General features: G+C 40.6%; 1 protein-coding gene across 15 annotated transcripts in view; it reads left to right on the top strand.

The window, feature by feature from the left end:
* The window catches only part of SERGEF (secretion regulating guanine nucleotide exchange factor), a 136,748-nt gene that overhangs the window by 11,620 nt on the left and 102,226 nt on the right, over positions 1-22,902 (top strand). For 14 of the 15 annotated variants that reach the window (XR_007377700.1, XR_007377702.1, XM_048948453.1 and 11 more), the window contains one exon: positions 21,428-21,588. Coding sequence is in view for 13 of the 15 variants with exons in the window: in XM_048948453.1 (XP_048804410.1) it covers positions 21,428-21,588 (161 nt within the window). In the remaining 2 variants the exon portion in view is untranslated. Of the gene's footprint in view, positions 1-11,144; positions 12,305-21,427; positions 21,589-22,902 lie in introns of those variants that run through there. The other variant, XM_048948450.1, reaches the window with a different exon arrangement.

Here is a 22,902-nt window from a genome sequence, read left to right as displayed (position 1 = left end):
AGCTGCCCTGTTCTGTTATCTAAGTGTTCAGAATATGTTCTCTAGGTTATTTTTCATGTGACAGCACACGGAATGGTGGTCTGCTAGAGTTCACGTAAAGAATTCCAAACTCTTTCTCCCAGAAGGAGTTGCCTTAAGAATGCAGTTAGAATGATCTATCTGCTTCCTATCTGAAACTGCCAGTGGCTAAAAAGTCTTGGCAGAGCATACTTCAGACCCCTTCAGGTAGCCTGAATAATGTCTGGAATCCTTATTCTAAATGCGCATCTGAGTTTGTGCTCCTGCAAACCTCCCTTGATCTGACGTCATTTAGTCTGCATGAAAGCCCTGGGGTGGTCTCACAGGCTAGTGACCTACATGGTAAAACAAGCTTATCTTCTGTTTTTCTGAAGCAAATGAGAATGCATCCAAAGACTGAGAACAGGCTGATGGAATGTTTCTAATCGGAGGCTAGAAGAAGGGGCTTCGTGCTCTGTTTGCACTTGGGCTTTCTGCAGTCAGTAAGCAGCTCTCCAGCCTTGCTGTAAGCGGTGCAGTGGATGGAGCTGCAGCCAGGTGAGGTGTGCGGGCGCTGCTCTGTGGTACCGAGCAGTGCGGTGTCAGCCCGCTAGAGGGCCTCTCCAGATTTCTTTTGAATCAAGGCTCTGCTGCCTTCCTGCTGCTGGAAAGCATACATCTTTGCCTTGAAATTTTCAGCAGCTCCCTGAGAGCAAATCCTGACTTTTGTATTTTATTTTTTGCACCTTATCTGCTATACCAATAAGGCATCTGTTGTATGAGGACTCTTTTGTCCTGTTAGCTGCTATAGAGTGTTCTGCCAAAAGGAACTGCAGTTGGGAAATGACATTTTTGAACAGTGAATAGTTTAGAGATCTTGTTGCAGTCGTCTGAGTTTGAGCTCTGGTGTTCTAGAGACTGTGTTTGTTTAAAACTAAGTCAAAATGCTGATATTGCTATTATCCCTATGAAAAACGATAACGACAAAACCCCTTTCTTATTTTCCTTCTGCTTTTTAAGATCTTTTAGTGGCTGTACCTAAGAGGTGGTCTGGGTCTTTGTCTTGGTGGTTAGTGATAATACAGCAGTGCTGCTCTAAGGATCATTTGGAGTGATTGCCTTTGCTAAAGCAGCACCACACACAGCAAGGTGTGTTTACTTTCAGCACTGAAGAAATGGAATGCCAGAGTGTGTATTTACAGGCTGGTCATCAGATATATGTTCTGAATTTAGCTTGTTTAGATGGAAGAGCAAAATTAGTGCTGTTTCCAGCTATGTCAGTTTGGCCAGTAGGATGTCATGGGGCATAATCTGGTGGGGTAAGCTGTTGATTTTCTGAGCCATATAAGGATGTTGTGTATTAATTTTTATGCACGCTTGCACTTTCATATACTAATTTGCCTTGTATATATATTCATGTATGTTAGTTGAGGACTGGTCTACAAGGCTGAGAATTGGTGGATTTTCAGTTTTGAGAATAAACGTATCTGTTTGTGACCCCAAGAGGACTTGAATGTTAATGTTAGCTATCTTTTGATCTCTGGAATAATGTGACAGGTTAGATTCCTTCCTTTTTTAGATAAAGCACATAAGGAAAGGAGGAAAGGGATAAGGAATACTCTGCAATCTTTGGGTCTCCCTATGATGCTTTGTTGAGGGATGTGAGTAGTGGGCACGGTGGTGATGGGTTGACTGTTGGACTAGAAAATCTAAGTAGTCTTTTCCAACCTTAATGATTCTACAGCTCTGATGCTTGATGGTTTTTGTTTTTTTTCTTTCCACTTGCTTCAAATGATGGGAGAGTTTGTGATTATTTGCTGCCTGTGAGAAAGCAGGAAGGATTTTATGTCCATCTTCAAAGTGGCTTCCTTACGGGTAGATCTCATGTTCTGACTGATAATGATATTTCTGGTTACATTAAGTGTTTTTGGCTGGCAAGTTTTCAAACTTGAGGGCAAACCCTGAAGGTCCTGTATTTGATTATATAGGCTGCAGCATGAAGAGAGGAATGAAAGAAACACAGAAGCTTGGGAACCAAAATTCAGAGATAAAAACTTTGCAGTAAATATGGGTTCTGTGGGTAACTTACAGTATGCAGTAACAGGATTGGAGGTTCAAGGTGCATATAGGAATTGCCTTATTTCTTGCACTGTTTTCAAAGCTGCCTCCTTGCTCCATCGCCAATTTTTCACTGCTGTTTCAACTTAGGTAATTATTATTTTTAGGAGAAGCTTATATAAGCTGCTGAAGCAAAGGTTAATGGGAAGCATGCAACCTGTAACTCAGGAAGCCAGTTCTGGGCTGGAAGCCAGCTGAGAACCAGATCTTGGGGGGGGCCTGGGGTCAAATTGATGTCAGGGCTGCACCTTCTGTGGGTGCACTGAGAATTGAAATGTCTGGGAGTGCACATACATAGAAATGAACACTTACTCAGCATTGTGTGGGCACGTAAGATTTACATGTGTAAAGAGGTGTACTGACAAACTGAATTGACAAGATGTTTGTTATACTTCAACTTTTTGTGTGTGGAGTTCACCTTCTGAATTGGATTCATTTTATCTTTTCCAGTAGACACATGTAACTAAACTCTGCAAAATGTGGGCATAAATTATTATACTCTGAATATCTGTGGCAATTTACCATTTGTTTTCTGTGGCCACATCTATAGAGTTTTTTTTTTAAAAGTAATTTACGTTTTAGCAGACAGTTCCATTCCAGTTGCAAATCATCCCATTAATGCAAAAGCTTTGAGAAAGATGCAGTAAAGCTAATGAATTGAATCAAAATCCTGCCATTTTGAAAACTGTGAAGGTGAATGTCCAGATGTGCCACTATGTGGTCTTCAGCCATGTCCTTTGGTAATCCTGAATTGGGCTCCCAAAAGATTGCTTTTTGTTGTTGCAATTTTGATCATCTTTTGCCTTGCTTCCAGGAACAACCTGGTTTTCATGAATTGAGGACATTTATTGGCATCAATATTTAGAGGTGATTGGGAAAACTGAATGAAAACAGAAAGCATCAATGACTTACGGGAACTGATGTTTTCCATTCCTGAAATCACTTTTCTTGCTACTTGCTTGGCTATGGGCCAGTCTGCATCTCTGCAGCCCCAGTGCTGTGAATTCTGGGAGGGTTTGAATGTACAGGTTCAGCCAGTGTTTCCTGCAGAAGGAGGAAAAAAACAAAACAAAATGACGACAAAAACCCAGAAGACCTGAGCTGGTGACCTGAAGAGCCACATTCATCAGACATTGAAGGAGTTTATCACATTGTTATCTATTTTTGGGGTTTTGATGGGAATTCATTCATCGGGCTGCATAGAAATGAATTTTGTAGACTGTTTATATGTGGAAGATTTCTGCATGTGAGATGCAAAAGCCAAATGATACAACTTGTCTTTGGGGAAGGGTGGCAGGGGGTTGCATCTTGTGAGGGCCGCTGTAGAGCTTTGTTCCTGTAACTGCCAATTTGCTGGAGAGTCTTGGGGAAGCTCTGCTGGCAACAAATAGATCACAGTAAACCTTGGATCTCCAGTGTTTGCACTCGTGAGGCACAGCAGGTCTTGTTTCCAACAGCTATGTCTCAGCAGCACAACAGGAGCTTTCTATTACATCCCACTCTCTGTCTCTGCCCCTCTTGTTTAGTTCTGTCTGACAACACAAGCGTGCGTCTTGCATGTATTTTTTTTCCTGTTCTTTAACAGGAACTAAGTAAACAGGACCTTTAAGTTGTATCTTGCTTATGCAGCCAATCGCTTTTTCTTGCTTTATAATATCAAGCTGTTGCTACCAAGTTAATGAGTTTCTAACACACTGAACATTAAAACATTCTGGATTTTATTTTCAGAACTGTATGAATTTGAGTTCAAGTTTCCTACAAATAGGTAGAAAGGATTGGCATTTTCTTTGACTCCATGCCATGAACTGGCATCATTCCTTGGCTTCATTTTTAAACTTGTAGCTAGGGTAAGTCTATGTGTATCTGTGTATTGTTGCATCTATTTGTACTGCTCCCTGACTTCTACATGACTTTGGTAAAACATTTGAAGAAATTCTTTTTATGAATCAAGGAGCAGGCCTGGTTCAATGTGAACTGAAAGTTGTCTCTGAAATCATACCCTATCAAGTGTTCAGTTTTTCATATATTCTGTTTTCTCCATAGATATTTAGTAACGATCTTCTGAGTGATTTGTGATATCTCTTTGGTAATTATCCCTCTTTTGCTCCTCTTTGTTCTTAGTAATTTTCAATTGGTACATTAAGTAGTTATGCATACCATACACTCATAGTATGGCTTGGATTGTAGGGGACCTTAAGGATCACTGGGTTCCAACTCCCTGCATGAGAGAGTTGCCAGTCACCAGCTCAGGCTGCCCAGAGCCCCATCCAGCCTGGCCTTGAGCACCTCCAGGGGTGGAACATCTGTAGCTTCACTGGGCAGCCTGTGCCAGTGCCTCGCTGCCTCTGAGTAAAGAATTTCTTCCTAACAGCTAATCCAAACTCCCCTCTTTTAGTTTAAAACCATTATTCCTTGTTCTATCACTAGCAGACTGTGTAAAATGTTGGATCTCCCTCTTGTTTTGTGATTTCCTTTTAAGTAGTGGAAGGCTGAAATGAGATCTCCCTAGATCCCCTTTTCTTCTCTGAGCTGAACCAGCCCACCTCCCTAAGCTAAAGGAGAGGTGCTCCAGCACTGTGATCATTTTTGTGTCCCTCCTCTGGACCCAGCAGCTTTCTTGTGCTGTGGACCCCTGACCTGAACGCAGTACTCCAGAAGGGACCTCACAGGGGGTGAAGTAGAGCCCGACATCTCCCTCTCCCTGCTTTCCACCCCTCTTTCCCTTGTAAATTATCTTACGAGTATATTGGCAAATGGAGATTTAGGTGGCTTATGGAGAGTAGGATTTAAATGGATTTTAGTTAAATGTACTTCACAATAAATGACAAAGGGTGGTTTTTTTTTTTTTTTTTTTTTAACAAGAATTGTAAAACTGGAAGAAATAACTGTGATCATGTTTGCTCACTTATGTGTATGGCAGCCTATAGAATTCCTTTCCCACAGTAGAAGGGAAAGATACAACATGGAGCTTTTCTGGCCAGGTTATCTTGGCCATGACTTCCTCCTGCTTGCTTACGCCTGTCCAGGTGCATTTTACTAAATACTGTGTGACTGGATGAGCTTAGAGGGCGATTCAGTTCCTGTTCAGCAGAACACTTCAGGGCTTTTTTAACAGAGATTTTATGTGGGAAGAAGGGCTCCATTATATTCAGTTTCTCTCCTCTTTTTTTTTTTTTTTCCCTTGCCATATCATCTTTTTTGCTGTTGGAAATGATGATTGTTGTGCACCTAGCAATGTGAATGTCTGCCCTGGCTTGGAAGAACTTTGATCTTAAAAAGCTTTCAGAAAAATGAACCTGTAAAGTGTAGATGTGGTATAGATTTTGTTTAGCTCATTAGAGTGTAAGATAAATTTTTTTTCTCCCTTTTTGTTCATTTCCTTTGCTTTCTGTGGTTGGATTGCTGCAGTTTATGGCTAGCCATATATTTTGCAAACATAATAAACAAGGTCAGTTACATTAGCAAGCATGTGGAAGGTTATGAGTAAGAAGGTTCTAATGGGATCTTGCTGACAGCACAGACTCTGTATGAAGCAAAGAACCTCCTGATCCCTCATTCTTTGAAAACAGACTCAGTTGTTCACCCACAATGGCAATGATTTGTGTGACAGTGGCTTTGGATATTCCCTGCCATTTCAATTTGAAAATAAGACACAATCTCTTCCTGGTTGTGATATCTGAGCCGTATCTGGGCATCATGTCTGCTGAAAGATTTTACCTGGGCTCTCAGCAGCAGTGGCTTCCTTTTGTCTCAAAAATAAAACCTTGATGAGCTGATTGCCTATAAGAAACTGTAAATGTGGTCTTCCTTGTGTTGTCTATATCCTGAGTCAATGTCAAGAAGAGTTGTGGTTTTGGAGGGCTCAGAAGAGCAGTTTATTGGTTCCAAGTTATTTCTTTGGATTTCTTTCTCTTATTCTTTTTAATTAATGCAAATTAAACTGTTGAAATTGCGGTGATAACTGTCTTGGAAACACCTCCCATCTTACAGCTATTGTCTAATCAGGGTACAAAGGTGATATTAAGTTCTACTCAGAAGAGGAAGAATTTAGCTGTAAACGTCTCTGTCTTTCTGGTTCTTCTGCATGTTTGTGGCTGAAGTTATTGCCACTGCCTGAGCCACTTGTGATTTTGTTATACTGTCCTATTTTTTGTGTGTGTGTGTGTGTGTTAAACCACACATGTATCATAGACATTGCTTCAATCACATTATACTGATGTCTGCCAATTCACCTATATGAAGCTGAAAAGAAGTGAAGGCAGGAGAACTTGCTGCCCTATTGATTTCCATCAAACTGCTCCCAAGTTCCTTCTCCACTATATTTTTAGAGAAAGATCCAAATGTGGAGTAAGTAACTTACAAGATCACTATTTGTCATTCTGGTAGGTGGAACAAGAGGCAGTAACAACCTGAGTCTCTGCCTGCCAGCCTCACAGCTTTCACAGAATCACAGAATGGCCGGGGTTGGAAGGGACCTCAAGGATCATGAATCTCCAACCCTCCTGCCACATGCAGGGCCACCAACCTCCCCATTTAATACTAGACCAGGCTGCCCAGGGCCCCATCCAACCTGGCCTTGAACACCTCCAGGGACGGGGCATCCGCAACCTCTATGGGCAGCCTATGCCAGCACAATTCAGCTGTTTGAATTCAGCTTCCAGACTTCATGTGTTGTGGCTTCCACCATGACACCTCTTCATTAGGCTCTGTCACTCAGGAGTGAGCACAGATAGGAAGGCTGGTTTGGAGGATTCTTTCCTACATCCCCTTTCAGCTGAGAGGCATAGGACACTCCTGTCAGACTGGTATTGTGGTCTGTAGAATGGAGATCATGTTGATTGTCATTGGATTCTGAGTCTTTCTGCTTCTCATTGCTACTGAAGCCTGTTCTGTGATTGGGAAAATCTGGAATCAAGTGACCTTCATAGGGGTATTTATGTCTGCAGTCCAGGGAAGCAAAGTGAGGAATAAGCTGGGGTAGCTTAGTTTGGTTGGATTGTGTCTTGGTGTTAAGACCACTTAGGTGGAGGCTTGTTACTTTATAGGTGGTCCAGTTCTGGCTTATCCTGTTTGGCCTTGTGCAAACTACTTTGGGAAATGTATGGGAATGGAAGCTGTGCAGCTTTTAAAATCTGGCTTTACCTTGGTGCCTAGGTGTTTAGTTCAGCTTAAGCTTGACTGATGCTTATTGTTTCACTTTCATTTTAACTCATTCATACTTAAGTTGCTATAAATTGAAGTTGAAGCTTTGCACAGAGGTGAAAAGAAAGACCATAGACCAGAGAAACCTCAATTGTTGTATGGAAAAATTTGGTAGGTGAATTATGTAATGCAGACAAATCAGTGTTGTCAGCCCTCATCACATTTAACTAGAAATACACTGTGCCTTATTTGACCTGGCTGCTGATCTTTCTGGGCAAAAGAATGGCAGTTTTATTTTGAGCATTTAATGTTATCACATCACATGACATAGTTGCATATAGCAGAGCAATGACAGAATTGTCTGAAGTTTCAGCAACTCAAAGCCCTTAGTAGAGCAAAGCACTGATGTGAAGCAAACGAATGGTAAGAATGTGCACTGAAGAAATTATGTGAAGTAGGAGTGCTTTGCACCCACCATTCATGAAACAATAATGTGAAAGCTGAAACCAGTCATTACGTAACAGCAAAACTAATCTGCATGACATATGTTTTCCAGACATGATGTGTATTTATTCTGCCTTGTTGGTCTCTGAGCTGTGTGTGCAAGAGAGATGGCTGTTATATTTCAATGTAACTCATTTAAAGCTGTGCATTTGTAATGTTTTTGTTGATAAGCTCCACTGCTGGAAGGAACTGCCTACGTGTACACAATCTGTACATACATGTGCATTGATCTAGAGATTTCATTTAACCTTAGTAGCATCTTAAGACTTGCTAAATACTTGTTTTCCTAACCTTTTAAATGACACTTTTTGTATGGTGTAATTAATTATGCAGGGTTAACACTCACTAATGAATCTTATTATTTGAGCATAGGTAATGTGCTTTTTAAAAGCTTAGTGAGAATTGAGTGTTCCTGAAAAGCAGTGTCTTCTGGGACTTCTTTTTCCTAAGAAACAGAACAAAAACAAAGCAAGGATAGAGGAAAAAAAAAACACACACACACACACACACACACACACACACACACACACACACACAAAAACAACAAAAAAAACACCAAACAAAAATCCTAACCATCTGGCTTCTTTTTTTCATGATTACCTTCAAGTACTTTTCAAATAGTGGATCTGAGGTAAGCTCTGATTGAGTCCAGGAGATATATTAGCAGCTATGAATTTTGAGTACTGCCTTTGTGGTCGTGTAGGATGTTTTCTTTCCCCTTCTTTGCTACTTAGCAGATGCACATCTGATAGGCAGGTATAGCTGCTCCTTCCGTTTGGTAGCCAGACTGGTGACTTTTCTTGTTTGAATTACTCCAGCTGTGAGGAGCCATGAAATAATCTAACGTAAGCCCAACATGAAAAAATTAAGTCAGACTTTTTTTGGAGGGAGTAACCATGCTTGTATGAATGCTGGGAATGACTTTGTGCTGCTACAGCATGAAGTTGTGCTGATGTACGTATGAACACATAGATGTTTTCTAGTACTTGGGGGTTTGTTTTTTGTGCATTTGCATGCATGCAGCTGGATTTGAGTGCCTTGAAAATAGCATGACTGATGTTTATGTTCTAGCACTCAAGTCTTGTACATATACAAGTCTGATTAGCAACTGATAGCCATCAGTATTTCTTGTATTTCTTATGTCTCTTAAGCAAAGTCAGTTTTCTTTCTACTATTTTCCATGCTGCTCTGTGCCTTGATTTCCTTAAATTAAAAGATGGAGTTCTTTTTTAATACAACCCATGAAAAAAAGTCACGTTGCTTTTCTTATAAATACTGCTGAAATCCAAGCCTTATGATTAACTTGTGCTGTATGGTAGGGATGTGTACTGGTTTTGCTGACCTGGAGTTATGTTGATCTCCAGAGCAGTTTTCATTTGGCAGTATATTTCAGGCACTCGTTTTTTATAATTATATGCATGTAAGCACAAATAGGATACTGCAGGATTAATGTGCTACTCTGAGAAGTTTGCAGCCAGAAGATGAGGAGAGCCAAACCAACAACCTGAGGTCATCCCTGGTTCAAGAATAGGCTGGACACTGAATGTGCCTGCTCAGAGGCATGATCCAGGGCCAGCCCCCAGCTGCTGTGCAGCAAGCTCTGGTTGGTGAGCGAGGCTCAGTCTCAGTGGCATGAAGAATAAACACATCTCTTACCCCAAGGAAAAATTTGAAGGGGACTTTGCAGACTATGACAGTTGCACACTTGTGTTTTTGAAGAGCTCTTTTGTATAATAACAGGAAAAAGAGATGTCCAGTTTGTGTCATGGCAGTTGAAACTCAGATGGGATTTCATCTGTTTTTTTGTGGTTCGTATTTGAACATCAGCACGAAGATTAAGCATGTGTATTCTGTGCAGATCCCAAACAGCTGAGATTGAGGATTTGGGGATGCTCTGATAGATTGAAGAGCCTGTTTGGGTCAAGTCTATTTTTTTCTTTTCCTGTTTCAAGTCCAGGCTTTCTCTCTGGTTGTAAGCTCTTGTATGGAAATTTCCACGCATGTTTATTTCAGCATTTCTGCTGTTGACCATCTCTCCTTGCAGTAGGTAGGCAGAGACTTGAAATGCTGTAGGAAGTTGTTCTCACGCATGACCTTACTTGAATCTTAGCAGCTGAGGAGGTATTTGGAACTGAAGCTTGTTAAAATTGCGTGCCATGGACAACTCCGTGGGGAAACAATTGCATCAGTACAGAACAATGATACAGAAAATCCCCAAACAAAAATGCTTTCAAAAGAGGGGAATAGGAAGTAGCACCAATGGCTGTATACTGATTTTCTGTAAGACAGTGGCTCGTTTGACCTGCTATATGGGAAAGCATTTTGATTTCCTCCATGCAAAGCTTCTATCATCACTGCTTTGATAAGCCAGTATCACTCAGGCTTCAGTTTCTCCAAATAGATTACTTCATAATTATATGGCAGGTTTTTGGAGCTTTCATTCTGTTCTATTTTTCTAAGATAATCTTGATGTAACAGCAATTTTATTTGTGTCTCTTGTGACCATCTCTTGGTCTTGACCACAAGCAGCCTGATGTAGGCTATACTGTTGTTTAATAAATTGGTTGTTTTCATTTATTGATGAAAGGATGCTTTCTACTACAAGAAACTATACACTGTCATTACTGGTGCTGACAAGGAGGTGGAAGCTTGCTTTACAGTGACTTGAAGTTTTTGTTCTCAAAATTGAGCACATAAATCCAAGTCCAAGTGAAATACAGGATTCACGTGCATGATTTCAAATTTGCAGTCCAAGTGCTTTTATAAAATCAGCTGCTAATAATTTCTTCATCTTCTGAGAGAATAAAGTCTCTATCTGGAGGAAGGAAAAAACATTTTATTGCCAGCTGCTTTTTTGGGGACTTGTCTGTCTAATGCTATAGGGAGCACAGTATGTACTGAGAGTAAATGGTAACAGAGAAAAGTTTACTTTGTTCTGGGGGCTGGAGGAAGACCTGGATGATACTAAGAAGGTACTAGCATCTGATTCATGCAGATTAGAAGCCATGGGAAGGGGATATTATGTACGCAATGTCACTTTATTATAAGAAAAATGGTACAAAACCTGCTAAAGACAGGTCGATTCAGGGTCAGTGCCTTTTATCAGCTTTGCTAAATTCTTTTTCTAATGAACATAAGAAACCTTGTTTTTCTTTAGTTAAAAAAAAAAAAATCCAACAAAACATTACATTTACAAAAATTCAGGAAAAATATATACAGAAACACATTTAGGAGTATGTTTTCCTACTTACTTCTTGCATCCCAAAATATTAAGCAAACTGAAAATCATTTTGTTCTCATGTTTCTGCCTTCATAATTTGACCTTTTCAACAGCTGTTGGTTGTTATGTAGGAGTTTGCCTGTGCATAAATGTTTTCTTTCAGGCTTGTGCCTGCTGCTGATGCAACTGATTGAAGCTGAAGCATTTGGTTTGAAAGAAAATGGACAAAAAAAAACTGCCGGAAGAGAAGGGCAAGCTTGTGGGGAGGACATAAAGGTGGCAGCGTGGATTACCAGTCATTCATCTGTTTTGAAGAATCATCTTGACAAGTCACGCAATACAAAGGAGGATGTTAAATGCTGTTGTGCTTGTCTCTTCTTGCTTGCTCATTTAGTTGAAGATTAAAAACTCAACCAAACGAGCCCAAACCACTGTGGGCATACACACAAGCAGAAGCTGATAGTTGAGATCTGTAACAAACTGTGTCCAACTTAAGAATCTAGGATAGTTATTTAAAAACTTTGCAATCCACCAGAGCTGGAGCAGTGTTCATCCAAATCAGGTCACCCCATGCCCTTGGGATTCAAGTCCCTGCAGTGAGCTAATCCTGTGTAGGCACAAATTTGACATGTAAAATGGCTTTCAGAGTGTCTGATTTTTATTTATATTTTTATTTATTTATTTGAACTTTTTACTTCAAAGCAATGACTCTTCCCCACCTGGCCAGCTGCTTTAGGGCAGGAGAGAGCTCAGGGTATCATTAAAAGCTGTCCAATCTCATTGCGTTCTGCGAAGCGTGAATGTGACGGTACTGCTTCTTTCAATCAACATCCTTTTTAATGTCAAAGAAAAGAAGGCCACGAAGAGCCGAGAGCTTTCTGTTGCTTTTATTTTCATTGTTGTTCCTTTTGTGCTCCTGAGGAGATGTGTTATGTTATTTCTCCCCTCTTGCTTTCAAACATGCAGCTCTCTTGTTAACGGGCAGCACAGCTTGTGAGTTCTTACATCTTTATGTACGTGGTAATCCTGAAACACAGATATGCTGGCACTGCAAACAATCACTGATTATGTAGGTATCCAAATTAAACCTCGCTAGTATTGTTCCCCCTTTGCAGCAAGTGGCAGATTTCTATACGAGGGGCTTGCATTGCATTCGTTGTATTTATGGGTTGAAACATCTCTAATGCTAAACTTCCAGATCTAAACTTCTTCCTCTTCTGCTCCGTGTCCTATGGCTCGGGGATGTTGGATACATCTCCTGGACAGTCTTTTAATGTATCAATTGTGTAGAGTTAGAGGTCCGAGTTGCAACAAGAATGTGCGAGTTAAAGGATATTGCTAGCTGGATTGCGAGTTCTGATAGGTGATGGTGATTTTTAGGGGCATAAATGGTATTTATAAATACTTGCACCATTATGCAGACGTTTACACCTTTTCCCCCTCTCTCCTTGCAGTCTCCTTGACGCTAGGCATCTTGACCACATGTAACTTAGGGTAGAACCTGTTTTTTTTTTTTGGTTTTTTTTTTTTTTCCCTGTGCTCTTAAACTCTTTTGTGGGTGAGGAAAAAATGGGGATAGTATCCTGGAGGGAATACATCACCTCATTACTCATTATTCGTCTCTTGACTTCAAAGGACACAAATTCTGCTTCCCATCCATTTTTAGACTGCTTTGTTCCTCCTGTCAGTGACAGTGCTGCAGTTACAGCTGCTCACTGCATGAGGTGAGCAGCCCACTCTGTCTTAGTGGTTGCTGTTGTAATGGTTCAGACTCTGAACTAGCAGGGTGATCTTCTGGGAGGGCTCTGAAGGTGCTATTGTTGGCTTTGTGATAGTTTTCTATTTTGTTTTGTACTTAATTTCTTAAGAACGACACACAATTAGGGTTGAATTCCATTGCATATCAAACTCAGCTGCTTCTGGGAACGGTTAAGAAGTTTAAAACCCCTTAGGAGGGTGCAGGATTGATCATTTAAAACTGTTTTCATAATGCTACCTATTTCTTTGTAGATATTGTGACTTTTCTAACGCTACAGAATCATGCATGTCTGAGGGTTGTTATGTACTCAAATCAATGTGCAAAACTTGTGAATATTTGCTCTTGGGAGTGTGTGCTGTGAGCAATGTGAAGAAAGCCTGCTGTTCCTGCAGACTGTCATTCCAGGTTTTTTTTTGTGATGTTTCTGTGTCTGTCTCTCCACAGCATGCCCTTGAGTTTTTTGACAAGGTAAATATTAGCACTTAGAATTTAATTGCCTTCGCTTTGTTGATCTCTTTTAGACAGATGTCTGTTCTTTCCTAGATAGACTCAGGTGGTAATGGGATATTGAGAGGAGTAGGCCTATGTGGGTTCTCCAAATAAGGCAGATTTGTAAATGTTTGCAATATTGGGGCTTTAGGTAACGCTTCTTATAAAATGATGTGGAAAAGATGGCTGTACTGCATTTTGTAATGTCTGAATAACATTTTCTGTAGCACTGTACCATGTTAACTCTAGTGAAATAGGACGTGGACCATACCTGTAAAGTGATGAACATCTGAGCAGTCCGCTTACAGAGAATAAGCAGGAAACAAGACTCAAGAAAATCACTGTGTGTGAATGAAAGCATCTGCATTGTGTTTTTCAAAGTGCTGTTCAGAAATAATTGAACGTCTTTAGAAAGAAATACCTATTCACTTTTCTGTGACACGTTAGGGGAGCAGATGTTGGACTGCAGCAGCAAGGAGATTCCAGGTTAGGGAGGCCTGTATGCAAGAAAGCATATAACAGTGCAGAAGTGCATGGAGATATAAATATAGAACGTCAGTAAAGGAGTATGACTCATACTGCTGTAGTAGCACAGTGCTGAATTTATTTGCAGAAGTACAGAACAAAAACCCTATGGTATACTATGATGCATTTGCAGATAGTTTTCCATAGCTGGTTAATGTTTTATGCATCTTGTTTTTTTAGAGACGTTGCTAAATTGTGCTTTGATTTTCTTTTTTTTCTTTTTTTTCTTCTTTTTGCTTTGGCTTTGTGTTTAGATGAAGAGTTAAGTCCTTTATTGAACCTTGAATGCAGCAGATCTGTTTGCTGGGTAGAGATGAGTTAGATTTGTTTTTAATCATGTAACTAAATTTAGCCAGCAATCTGCATTTTAAGGCATTGCTATTAAAAGTCTAAAAGTGAGATATGCATCGTAGTTTGAATTTAAAATGAGCCAGAGGCACAGCTGGTGAGGCAGTCATGACTCTAATCATGAGTGGAGAGAATTGAGAAGGGAATTTTCTCATCTTGCAGATGAATGCAAAGTGGGAAAAGTGCTCCAACACCTCCCCTGCCCCCCACCCTGCTTTCTTAGCTTTGGTTCATCATTTCATGGACCTGGTCTGGTAATAGATGGCCTCCCCTTCTTTTTTGAACCAGGATCATATATCTGCTTAGTATCAACTACATGTACACAATTTTAAGATCTACTAAATTTCCTGTTGTAATTTTTCTTCCAGCTTAGAGCTTCATGCGATATTTCATGTTTCCAGTTTCTCTAAAAGCAAAACAGCTTTTATCCCAGCTAAAGCCCAAACCCAGGGGCAAGACTTAGCGAGTGTCTGGAGTGTCTTGGAATATTCCATACTTGAAAGATATTTTTTTTCCAATTTTTCAAAGCAGTGAGGCATGCAATTAAGTATGTAAATAATCATATTAACTAAATATTGCCCATCTTGATACATAACTTGGTGTAATTAGGGAAGCTTTCCCTTTTTAGCTTCCATATCTTTTTAATGAATGAAAATGAAAGCAGTTCACGTTTTTAATGGCGTTGATAGTCCTGATGATGGTGGATCTATTGGTAAATTTAGTATGCCATGTGAAACTGAGTTACCTCCAGCCTATCATAGAGTATCAAACTGACTTAGAAGGGCAGTGCCTTCTCACTACTTGCCATTGTCTTCTCTAAGAGAAAGTCACACATCCTAATGGCACTGCCTGCCTAGCAGAGTGTTTGCCATTACACTACATTATTAGGAGTCACTGGATGCTTAGTATTTTGATATTTCCAGGAGATTCTGAGGGCAGCTGGATGTTATTTTCTTATGCTGTTTAGATCCGTGTCATGTATTATAGTTCCTTCTGGTTTGTAGAATTTTCTTTCATAAATACATAATTGTCTTCTTGGCTGATTTTTCTCCTGTTTCCTTTTAATTTTTATTAGTATTTTGGGCAATAGAGGTGGGTCACAAAGAGAAGCCATTTGTTTGCTATGAGCCACTGGTTCTAGTGGTGTGAAACCCATTAGATGTCTTTTTTGTTTGTTTTGCTTTCACACCTGGTTCATTTGGTCATCAGGCTTGGGGATATCTTATGCAGCTGAGAGTGGCAGCAGTTTTTGACCCACTTAAAGCACATAAGTTTGACAAAGTATCCATAGCTGCTGCAGGAACACTGGTGATGCTTTTACGGTTCTCTTCCATTGGCATTTGTTTGCTGGCCTCTCGTTGCAGTTTTAATCCTACTTATAGGTTGCTTGCAAGCCTGGAAGCCCTCTTGAGCTGCTGCATGTTGAAGGCTCTTCTGAAGAGCCTGAAGAGGCATGTGGACTCTTCTGAACTAGAAGCATATTACAGCCTGTGACTGCAGAAGGTTGAAAATGCCAGTTGTCCTATCTGGAGGTTTCTATTGCTGACAACTCTTGGAGTGTGCTTCCTATTCTGTTGAATTTTTCTGACAGAAGAGGCACGACCTCAGCATCACATACAGATTTGTGCTTTCGCGATGTTTTTAATAGCTGCTTTAAATCAAAATAGAAAAAAAAAACACCCAGCAATGAAATAGGTTATTATGTAAAGATGCAGAAGGCTCTATGGAGGTCACGTAGAAAGGTTTGTTAAGGGGTTTGGGCAGCTCTGTTGTACTGGACTCCTGTGTAAGAGCATAAAGGGGCCGTGGAAACCTTTGTCAGTTCTGCTAATCCTGCACTGTCCCAGAACCTTGCACAGTACAGTGTTGTAGGTGCAGTAGTGTTGCCAGATTTCCAGCTGCTGAAAACAGAATGGTTAGAGGGTAAATGATTGTCCTGAAGAATGGCAGAGGTGTGTAGCTGTGGGACGATGGTTGACTTGCTCTCTGTGCTCCTTATAAATGCCAGTTTTAAATAGATGTTGCTGTGAATTTTCATGAGAAAGCAGACATTGGGAATTTAATATAGAAGATCCTATTTCAGATCTGAATGAGATTACGCATTCAGCATGGATATCCAGGCTTCATTTGCAAAGTAATTGTTAATATAACCGTGACTTAAGATAGCCTAGATGAACTCTTTCATCTTGTATTTATGAAAGCCTAGTTCCAAGCTTGTCTGCGTACTGAAGAGAGGCTTCAAGGAGATAATACTACTGCAATCATGGTATCATCTTAAAAGAGAAAAATTGATAGAAAGATTAATCAATGTGTGAAAAGGCGTAAATTTTAATGTCCCTGTCCGCTTGTTGCTTAACAGTGAAACCAAGCTGTTTCTAAAACAAAAAGGCTTTTTCCAAATATAAATACTTGGTGAAAAAATATCTATGGCTGAGGAGGCTAAGAAAGTGCCAGATGACATAATCTGCAGTCTCGGCAGCACCATAGAGCACAGTAAGAGACAGGCAGGCAGGAAGCAACTAGAGGTGCTTTATGCAAGGTTGCTGGATTTGCAAAATTCTCAGGATTGTAAACTTGTAATCTTGAGGCTGTTTTTAACTGTGTATGCTTTGTCGTAGTGTAAGGATAGAAGGCTGAACTGAGGAAAACACAGAGGAGCCTTTCTGATGCTGGATTTCCAGTGAATACTATCACACCTTCATGGTGAGGCCAATAGAATGAAATTCAAGACCAAGTGCCAGGTCCTGCACTTTAATCACAACCACCCCATATGATGCTGCAGGCTTGGGGCAGAATGGCTGGAAAGCTACATGGAGGAAAAGGACTTGGGGGTGTTGGTCAACTCTTGGCTGAACATGAGCCAGCAGTGTGCCCGGGTGGCCAAGAAGGCCAATGGCATTGTGGCTTGTATCAAATGGTGTTGCCAGCAGGAGCAGGGAGGTGGTCATCCCTCTGTACTCAGCCCTGGTGTGAGGCTGCAACTGGAGTACTGTGTTCTGTTTTGGGCTCCTCACTATAAGAAAGACTTCAAGGCCTAGGAGCATTTCCAGAGATGGGCAACGAAGCTGGTGAAGGGAGGCTGTGGCAAAGTGGTGTATGGCCTCTTTTCCCAGGTAACAGTGATAGGGCTAGAGGAAAGGCCTCAAGTTGCACCAGGGGAGATTCAGATTGAATGTTAGGAAGAATGTATTCTCAAAAAGAGTGGTCAGCTTTGAAACAGGCTGCCCAGGGGATTGTTGTAGTCACTGTCCTTGAAGGTGTTAAAGGGTAGATGTCATACTTAGGAGCATGACCTAGTAGGCAATATTGGTGATAGGTAGGCGGTTGGACTGGATGATCCTAAGAGGTCTTCTCCAACCTTAATGATTCTATGATTTTTTTGTGAAAAAAGAGAGAGTCGTGATAGTGTCTTCTGAGGTGATGCTGATCTTCACTGTTGAGGATTTAAAGAACCTTTTGGAATCGAGGCCCGTGTGCTCAGAACACGGCAAGATCAAGGTCTTAGGAAGCATCATTAGTATCTTCCAAGAACTGCCGATGTAGTATGCGTCTTTCTTTCACACAAGCTGAAGAAATTCCTCCTGCCTTTTATTCTTTCACTGTATGGAGTCTGGTACAAAATACCTTTTTCTGGTGCCTCAGCCACTTCCATGGTTGATGTACTCTGTCCAGTTGACTCATCACTGTGTATGTTTTCTCGACTTCTAATTAAAATCTGTTCTATTCTAATATTAGACCAACGTTCCTTGTTGTATCACCCTTCATTCTTAAGTAATTCATCCTGCAGCCTCCTTACTCTGTATGACTAATGTCTTTCTCAAATATTCTTAGAACATTTTAAAATACCATCTATATTATAAGCAGCACAGTAGCAATACCTCTCATTACAGTTGCTTAACACTTTCTGTCATAACTCAATGCTTTCTTTCGCTTAGGATTTTGAGAAGACTTTAACCTTCTTGGCTGGAATTTTCCACGCATTGGTGTTTGCCTCAGCCTGAAATTTCCACTTGTGATTGAAATTTTCTTGTTGGTCTGTTAGCTAAAAATGTAATTGGCATTTTGTAGAGGAGGCACTTCTAAATCAGCTTCTATTAGGTTCTCTCACAGAAAAGATATTTTGGGGTTCGTGGGAACTAAAGGAGGAGTTGGCTTTTTGGGCCAACTTTTAATCTCTTCTTAAAACAAACAAAAAAATCACCTGGTTTAAAATTTAAGGTTGATATTATCTGTGTTTGCCTACCAATAACCACCTGAAACTTGTTTCCCTTAGTTGCAAAATGGAAAAAAGTGAAATTAGTTATTTCTGCTTGTGAACAGTGAGACTGCTAAAGGCTGTTTGGTGTTGAATGTGTAAGTATTTCTATGCTGCTTTTCCAGTTAAAGAGAACAGAATCTGGGCATTGGAGGTGTTCTGCTGTAGCTAAGCCCTACTACTGTCTGTTTTCAATCCTTCTGATACACTCATGTTCTTTATTTCCACCAAATTTGCTGGAATAATTTGCAATAATAATAACGAACACACTTCAAAGCCATTGTAAGGTTGTGGAGGAGTAAAATCATGAGCATTGTACTGTTTCCAGGCCTGTTATTTATATTTCAACTTATTTGAAAGTTTAATGTAGTGCCTCAAAAATTGATTGAATAATAGAATTGCAGTAAACCTGAAGGGCACCGATACGTAAATAATAGTAGAAGGAAAAAAAAAACAAAACAAAACCAAACATACAGCATGTAGAGATGGTGGGTAAAGGAGCTTTTTCTAGTCTTCATTGCTGATAAAAGCATAATAAACAGCTGATGGCAGCTGTAGTTAGATGCTATCGACTGGTCACCTACAAGGCAGGAAAATAATTCTCTCAATGAATAACTGGTCAGATGTATCTTGGAGTTTTAGTTTGCCTTCATCCAGATCCATGAACACTAGCAGTGGGTATGAATTTAGACAAGGCAGTGCTCTGATGTGAGCATGCCCAGGATCCGTACTGTTACCTGAGTGGTTGGGGCTTCTCTGAGTATCTGGGTCCAGATGGAACACACAATTTGCATTTGGGGAAAAAAGTCAGACTGGACAGGACTCTTTCCTGTGTCCGAGGCAGTGCTACCATTGGTCTGGGAGAATCTGGATGTGTCATCACATATCCTGCTCACCTTTCTGGAGGCCTTGTGGGTTGCTGACGTCTGTCTCTCTTGCACTTGATGTGTTTGGCTTCTGAGGGTTGAAATGCTTGAAGTTGAATTACAGGTCAATGCAGCAGTGTCTGGGTAGGGCTTGAGAGCCTGTGGCGTGTTAATGATCTAACTAGATGCTACAAAAACTCTTTCTGGGTTTATCCTCCATAAAAATCAGCTTGAGTTCCTGGAGTTGATACAAAGTAGAGCAGCCTGCCTGCACATTTCTAGTCTGCTCACAGACTTCTTCATAGGTGCAGTAATCTGGTGTGATGTAAAAGCCCGAGACTTAATCTGCGTTTAGGTTTGCTGCAGAACATATTGACACAGGAGCTTTCCTGCAACACTTTTGCAGCTGCAGACGTTTTTAGCAGAGATCCATACAAACTATAAAATAAATATCGTACCCACAAAATAAGCATATACATTTTTTAAGCTACAAACTGTTTCCTCCAAGTTTTAAAGCATGCTGGTGTTCTATCAATGAAACCTTCTAGTGCTTTAACCTAACAAAACAAAACCTGTGTATTAAAAGACCTTTCTTGGGTTGAAAGCAGTGTGTGATTGGTTTCAGCTTCTCCCTAAGTGCTAGAGAGCCTCCAAAGGCAAAAAAGCTTTATGCCCTTGAAAGAAAAGGACAACTAATTTTATCCCTTAATTATTTCAGGGAAGGCGTTATCAGTGAGCTGAGAGAATGAATCTGAAAAACTGTTTGAAAGATCTGAGTGAAAGATACCACTACCAGCAGATTTGCAAGGAAGATGGATATACTTCATGTACATTTCTACAAAGTCAGAGATTTCCAGTTTGAAATGTGTTACCAGCTTAAATACCCCAAACCAGCAGTGCCTAGCTTTGTTCCCTCTGAGATGGTATAACAGCACCCAAAAAAGCCAGAGCTGTTCAGGTTTCCTGAGCTTTGTGTTAGGGCATATTAAGGAAACCCTCGGCTCTGTGTGATGTGTCTTCACTGAAGGGCAATGGTAGAAGTGAGTGTTAGAGCTGCTTTGCTTGACTTCTCACAGATTTCACACCAGGGGGTTGGAACTAGATGATCTTTGAGGACCCTTCCAACCCAAGCCACTCTGTGATTCTATGATTTGAGGAAAATTAAAATTGTTCAGCTTGTGACTTGAGGAATTGTGTTCTCAGGAGAAGTTTGAGGCTTAGCTAAAGTAAACGTGGAATTCAGGGTCAGTGCAGGCTTCCTTCTGGGCTGTGATGGGATTGCTGCTTCTAGTAAAAACCCACTTAAGAGCATATTGTTTATATTGTGTATATATAACTTTTTAAATTGGAAGCCGTGGAAGGAGAGCTTTCACCAACTTCCTTGCAAATGCACTTATGTCATTAAGGAAAAAAAAAGCTTGCACCTAGCATGTTCTTTCAAAATAGGAATGGAAGGTAAGAAGCATTACTTTATGAATGCTGTTTATTTTCTAGGATGGACTTTGGGGTGTCAGTCCTGCAGCAGTGAAACCCTTTGTAATGTGGGGAGAAGGATGATCTAAATGCTGCTGATTTCATTTAAAACTGCCTTGGTAAAAATGTGATTCCTGTGAGAACAAACTGTTGTATTTGCAGTGCTTAATGATGACTGTGGTGGAGTTCCTCACTAATCAGCTGCTGCCCTGAGGGCTATAACTTTGCTAGCAGGAGTTATGACAGAAGGTATCCTGACTTCTATCAGGAAAACAAACCATATGTTAAATACAGGACATAGGATGGATATTTCTATGGCAAATACTGAGAATAGAAAACAATCTTTTGTGCTTCAAAAACAGCTGTTTTGTGTGTGCTTCTGTGAAGCTAAAAAACAGCATCCTTTATACAAACAAATTATGTGTGTTGCATGCAGTATATACAAGTTAAGCAGCTTCACTGAAGTGGTTTCATTTGCAGCCCAGGCCACCACACAGCTGGCATTCTGCTGGAAAGTTAATGAAGTTGGAGAAACTGTGTGGAAGTGCAACTCAATTCATCTTTAGTTTTAATATAATTTTTCTTGTGCTCCCAGAAGCAAATAAGTTTCCACTAGGTTTTTGAAGCTTTAGGTAAGATGCATTAGAAAGTGGTGTTCTAGCTTTGAATTGGTATCCAGATGTTCCAGGAACCTAGTGAATAAGTAATCTCGAAATGTGCTTTGTTTTTAGAAACTGGGAAGGTATTCACCTGGGGCAGAGCAGACTACGGACAGCTTGGAAGACATGCAGTGGTTCCTGATGGGCAGGAGACGTGCACAGCATCTGAACAATCTGTGAAGCTGTTTTGTAACATTCCTATTTCCTTGTCTTGCCTAAATGGAGCATCTCAGGTAATGAAGAAATTACCATTTTTCCAGGTTTTTCTTGGGTGCATTAAGATAATCAGAACAATTTCCTAATAGAAACCTTTCAAATGCTGCAGCACAAGCCCTTGTTCCTCTTCCTGTAAGCTCAGAACTTAATGATTCAATTACTTCAAATTTCATAAAAGACTTTTGCATTAAGAAGCTGATTTTCTCTTGTTTGAACCAGATGCCAAGTTCTTTCACATATAAATGCATACTGGAGATAGCTGCAGCTTTGAAGTCTCACAGCTGGGGTGGGACCTTGCCCAGGTGTGGCGCTACTTCTTGCTGAAGCCCTCTGTAACAATTTAGCCAATGGCTGTTCTCTAGCTGATAAATTATACTGCAGCTTCTGTCTCAGGTTGACTAAGCAAGAATGAAGATTTCTCTACTTCATAACATCCTTGAGCTGTATTGGAGGGTTTCTTTTTTTTTGTATGACTGAGAAAATCACAGACGCAAAGATGGTGGGAAAGTGAATGTTGCTTAGGAACTCAAAAGTTGTTTGCTGTAGTCTGACAAATCATGCAACCCATACTGCCTGCAAACCGTATTCTTGGCTTGTTAGTGTCTGAGAAGCAGCATGTGGCAATTGGCCTGCTGGATGGCAATGTACAGGTCCCTGTGGCAGTCAGAATGCAAGGAATAAGTACAGGTTGAGGTCTTCAGCTGCAGTGCATGCACTGCTGCTCTGCCTTCAGGTTGTGTCTTGCAGCAGGACTTCAGCTAGCAGAGTCAGCCTCAGCCCTTTCCTGTCATCAGCGTTCTGCAGATGTGTGCACTCGGATGAGAAGTGGAACCTTAGAGCATAGGATATGCGTTGACAAATAATTTGTGTGGTTGGTGTTGACTCCACTGAGTCTCAAGCAGCAGTCTAACTTATTTTGAGAATGGCATCCTTGCTTTTATTGTTGGATAGCTATAGGAACACCACCGTTAAACCTGTTTTGTGCTGCTTTTCATTTGAGCTTTGGGCAATGCCTGAAGGAGTTCTCTTGTCCCTTGTACAGTACAAAGCCATGGCAGCTGTAGTTTTTGCCAGGGGAACTTAAGCTTGACAGGACGAGTGGTCCATGAAGGTGAAGGAAGGAGATGCAATCAGAAACGTTCTTTGAAAAGAAAGAGTAAAAACAACATCTCATCTTCATTCTGCTGCCCTCAGCGCTGTTCCTCCTTATACACCTGTGAGAGACTTGATTTGAGTGATTAGCAATGGCAGTGTTCTGGAGCAGGCATCATTCTTTGCAGAGCTAACAGCACGAAGATGATTTAAGAAGAGTGTGATCAAGAGCTAGCATC

The sequence above is a fragment of the Lagopus muta genome, chromosome 6, assembly GCF_023343835.1.
Source record: "Lagopus muta isolate bLagMut1 chromosome 6, bLagMut1 primary, whole genome shotgun sequence".
In the NCBI taxonomy this organism is placed as follows: Eukaryota; Metazoa; Chordata; class Aves; order Galliformes; family Phasianidae; genus Lagopus; species Lagopus muta.
This window is presented reverse-complemented; position numbering and strand designations above follow the sequence as displayed.